This window comes from Nestor notabilis, unplaced genomic scaffold (assembly GCF_000696875.1).
Source record: "Nestor notabilis isolate BGI_N333 unplaced genomic scaffold, ASM69687v1 scaffold26087, whole genome shotgun sequence".
Taxonomy (NCBI): Eukaryota; Metazoa; Chordata; class Aves; order Psittaciformes; family Psittacidae; genus Nestor; species Nestor notabilis.
This window is the reverse complement of record NW_009937276.1, coordinates 4,756-9,800: the sequence shown is the minus strand read 5'-3', so window position 1 is coordinate 9,800 and position 5,045 is coordinate 4,756. Positions and strand designations below refer to the sequence as shown.

At 38.4% G+C, this 5,045-nt stretch overlaps 1 protein-coding gene across 1 annotated transcript in view; it reads right to left on the bottom strand.

Moving 5' to 3' along the window:
- MAPK6 (mitogen-activated protein kinase 6) overlaps window positions 1–4,777 on the bottom strand; it is an 8,425-nt gene extending 3,648 nt beyond the window's left edge. The window contains exons 1-3 of the mRNA XM_010018757.1: window positions 3,568–4,777; window positions 2,698–2,842; window positions 226–390 (exon numbers count right to left, since the gene is read on the bottom strand). Of these exons, the coding sequence (XP_010017059.1) occupies window positions 226–390; window positions 2,698–2,842; window positions 3,568–4,122 (865 nt within the window). The 5' untranslated portion in view covers window positions 4,123–4,777. The remainder of the gene's footprint in view (window positions 1–225; window positions 391–2,697; window positions 2,843–3,567) is intronic.
- Window positions 4,778–5,045: the final 268 nt, after the last annotated feature.

The window sequence follows — 5,045 nt, the reverse complement described above, 5'->3', positions numbered from 1 at the left end:
ATAAGGTAATTCCAGAGCAAAAAGGTCCAGAAGGAATTCACAATTCTATTGTAAAGTAGATGACCAAGTAGCTATCATGCAAGCAGATTTTTTTTTTTATTACAGAAGATAATCCTGCTTCAGAGAACACAGAGATTCTTCTAACTGAAACTTGTTTTTAATAATCACACACATTCACTATTTTAGGATTTTGAAATACAGGAAGTATTACTTTTAATTACTTACCTTCAGGACTGATGCCTGGAAGCAACTGAGTTAAAGGTTTGTGTGGCTCAGTCATATCGTTTCTAATGTAAACTGGAATTACATTGAGAAGCTCCTGACGGTCCTCCTCATGTACAACAGGAATTGATTCTAGAATCAACTGCATCTGTTCAAGTTCATGCGCACCTAAACACCCAGAGAAAACACAAGCTGCCATTTCAACTTCAAACACTTCTGATCCCTATATGAAAAGCATGTCAAAATTTTGTGCTCCAAACAGCTATTTTCAGCAGAAGACTATTATCTCCCACAACAGAGGAAAGGCTGAAGTTCTCAATTTGAATGATAAATCTGAAGAGCTCTCAAAAATGCTGTAGCACATGAAGAATTACAGCGCTGCTGCACACAGATAAAACGACCTAACCTTAAGCTTTTGCAAGGATGTTTCCACCATGGATGAAGTACTCTACAGCAACACCCTTTTTGTTATACGCTATGCTACTGCAATCCTCCTCTTTGAGCTGATCCACCTAATTAATTCAGTATTTGACCTCGCTTTGAATTTTATGTCCCTTATTAATAAAAACCTGAGGTTTAGCTCAGAAGAGATCTTGCAGGACACAGCCATTTGTATTCATATACTGTGTTATGACTGAACTTATAGCGCACTTTTAGCATTACTGAAGTTTCCCTGGGTAAGAACTATAAGGAAACTGTAAGAACTACATAGCAGGTCAATTCTGAATAATGGACAGCATCTAGATGCTGTACCAGTGCAACTGGAGTACCAAGAAATACAGCTTGTCCACCTCAGTTTATTGTTCAGCTCCAAGAAGCACACAGCACACTAGAGAGTCAACTAGCAGATGAAACTATGTAGGATTATTTGATGCCTTCACCAAGCAGCTCTGGGCAATCTGTTATACGGATGCATGTGACATTAAATACAAAAATAAATGGAGATTGTACCATCTCAAAATCAATGCACTATCAGTTCACTTCAGCAGTCTGCACTGGACATCCTACCAACACATCTGCCAGATGACTTTAAGAAAAGCCAAGGCAAAGACACTACAGAAAATATGACCCCAAATAAATTTTGGTTACTGAGTTTAAAAAAACCCAGAATTCTAGCTCACTGCACACCTATTAGACCAATAAAAACTTCTGGCAAATGTCAAAACTACTACTAAAAAAAAAAAAAAATAAAGCCAAAATGCTGGCAGTTGGGAACAACCTATGCTGAGTGCCGAAATCTGCAGACTTTCTCTGACTGTTTCACTATTTTCCAGTAGAACTGCTTGATGCAATGGAAACTTAAATCTATTATCAGTTGAGCACTGTGAACTTTACTCCAACATTTAGTAACTCAAAGTTAGCAACCCACTGTAAGTTAAGAAAAGCCTCTTTGCATATTAATTGCTGATTTCTAGAAAATAATGATTTCAAGGTGACAAACTTCATTAATAGTACTTAATGGGAAAAGCACTCAATTTCATTACCTTGACATACAAAGCTAAGAATTAGTGCAGAGATGCGGTTTTAGTCCACATGTATCTAAAGAAACACGAACTTCAAAATGCAAGCTTAGTTCTTAAGAGTTTTTTTCTGTATTACTCCAGTAATTTAGACCAAGAGGAGCAAATCCAAGAGTGAGCTTGAGTAGGCCAGCTGCTGCTGAGGCCCCAGGGTGTACACAAAGTAAGCATGTTCGGGGTTTACTCTAGACTAGCTCACCTGCTCCCATGGACTGAACGCCTAACAGCAGGTGAAGCCCATGGGGTGATCTACAATGCAAATGAGTGTGGTACAGGATGGCCATCAAGGCATTTGCTTCAAAGGTTTGCTCCTGATCCTAATCAAAACACTAATGTAGATGCACCCAGTAAGACCAGAGCATAGTGTCCTATCTTACTAGAAACATTTGGAGTTTACATATTTCCTTGGTATGCCACGCTAAACTTTAAATCTTAAAGAGTCCTCCCCAGACCACTGAAACAAAGGTCAGGCCAAAAGAACCTGTAGATGACAAAAAAAATGGGAATGGGGAAAAAAAAAGGGTTACTCTTCTGTAATTTAAAATACAAAAAAGTGAGATGTGATTAGGTTGACTGTATTAAAAAAATCTATGATACTCAGGGCATTCATAATCCTCAGACAGTCCCTGGATACACCAGTTCACTAAAATACACGCATTTAGAACATTTCTTAGGCATACAATAAATTCAGCTTAATCTAATTACAGACAGCTTTCCATATAGGAGTACTACATCGAATTGTGATCTATATACACATTGGTATGAGTAACAAAAATTGAAACATCTTCTGCTTTACAAATACATTGATTTTAATTTGCTTATATAAATGCATGATAATACAGCATATCCTGATAGTCAGTGACTAGGGATATTACCCATGAGAATCAACCTTTCTTGAGGAATTATGCAGTACCCCTCCTTTAGCAATACAGACACATATTTTTATTCTACCCACCTGCGAAGAGGGTTTTCCCAGTCAACATTTCAGCAAAGATGCAACCTGCAGCCCACATGTCAATGGCTTTAGTGTAGTTGTTAGGAGAAAGCAAAAGACGGGGCGATCTGTACCATTTAGTAACCAATCCTTCAGAAAGATGGCCCTAAATTGGTTTAAAAAAAATAAATGAAAAGAGCATACTTAGATTTTTAAGAGGTATGGGTTTTTTTTAATTACCTGTTTCTTATTTTTTAATGCACTACTACAATATGCTTTGGCCTCAAGGTCCTATGGACAGTACCATGTGCCCCCTTCTGTGCCCTTCTACCTTCTAAAATGTAATGGCAGTATGTTTACAAGTGAACAGCAACAATGCTGAAATATCACACTATTTATTAGTCAAATGAGGTACTGCAGCAAAACTTTCGTATTCCCAGATGCCAGATAAACAGATTATAACAAACTGCTGTGAAACATCTAAACCAGGAAGACAGTAACTCTAAATCAATCCCAGGAAGTAGCCACACTTGCACATTATGAATGCGCCACACATAAACTTGTCTAAGGCTTCTGTAGTTATGCCTCTAAATGTTGCTCTTAATCTCGGATCCTGTATTCACTGTTAAAAATCTGCTTTTCTGAACACAGATGATAAAAAAGTTTTATCTTACACTTGCAGTAGTCCTATCTGAGACAAAACATGTCATCCAGCGATCTGCTTTACTCTATTTGCAAGCATTCCAGTTCTACTGTATGATCCCTAGCATGATATCCCACCTGCTAACGAGACCATCCACAGACTATCTACATCTGTGAAAGGGAGAAAAACACTACTCTAAAAGGCACAGTTGTGAGCGCATCACTTGCATATTCCCACTCTTCACATACCTTGTGGGAATAATGAGGATCCATGATTCGTGCAAGACCAAAGTCACCAATCTTCAGCACCAAGTCTTCAGTATTAATGAAAAGATTAGCTGGTTTGAGATCTCTATGCAGAACATTTGCAGAGTGAATATACTTGAGCCCACGTAGCAGCTGGTACATGAAAAGCCTGGCATGATCTTCCAGTAAAGGGCCTTGCTCTAGCAGATTAGCCAGATCTGTCTCCATGTATTCCTGGACAATGTAAACACAGTTCAATTCTGTAAGGGAGCCCACATCATCTGTTAACTGGCTTCCACTAGGACCAAGGATTTCAAATACTTTGACAATGTTATCGTGGTCAAGTCTTCTAATAATTTTGATCTCACGTAGAGCATGTTTAACACTCTGGGGATCTGTAAGGACAATTTTCTTGACAGCCACTCTTTTGTCACAGTCATTATCGACAGCAGAAAAAACTAAGCCATTTCCACCACAGCCTAGTGGTTTTAAGTCCATATACCGAGAGCCCAGATCAAAACCATGAATGTTCATGAGACTTTCAAATTTTTCTGCCATTTTTAAATTCTTTACGTTTCTCTTTTCTCAAACTATTAAGCTTCTGTAAACACGCGGAGACACTTCCACTGGTATCTGAAGGAAAGGTCTTACGGAAAGGGAGAAGAAACACTTGGCTTTGACTGCAAGATGGTTTCTTGACACTCTCATTTCATTATGAGCCAGCCAGGCCTGTTGTGTCCCCTTGAATTTAGAGCCCGTAAGCTCTAGAACTCAAACCGAGCATAAGATAGAAAGATTGCAGCATTCATAGTTCAAGAAAGGTGCAGCATTTCTGCAGACATTAAAGAAAATACTCACAAGAAACTCAAACGGAATGAAATGACATACTATGCACTCAGCTCTACTGGGCTAAACTGGTTAACATTTAACAAAAATGTGAATAAATATGCACATAATAGGCTTCTATTAACATCCTCCTCCTCACAGTGCAGATACATTCAGTGTTGGACTGGTCCTGAGCAGCGTCATTCTATGGTGCTGGTAAGCACTATTTTTTTTCTTCCTCCTTTTTCTCTCCTTTGTTTACAGTCTAGTTAAATGGGAAACTGGCAGCTCTTGATTTACAAAAGATGCCTTCTGTTAATGATCAGGTGGCTCCAGCTCACCACAATCACAATCAAAGCTACCATCCATTTTACTCCGCAACAACCTGAAAAGCAGAGAAAAATACATCAGTATTCCAGCATATACACAAATCTTCCCCCAATTCCTTAAGTCTCCCTAAACACACAACTTGTTCAGCGTCTAGCTAAAAAATAAGAAACGACCATAAAACCTGAAATAGCATATACTTTTCATATTCATGGAGGAAAACGAACGATAACCACCAACCATCATTTCTAAATATGTATTGTGAAAGTTTTAGATATAACCTATTGAGAATAAAAGGCACACAATGAAAAATCTTACTGAATCCTACT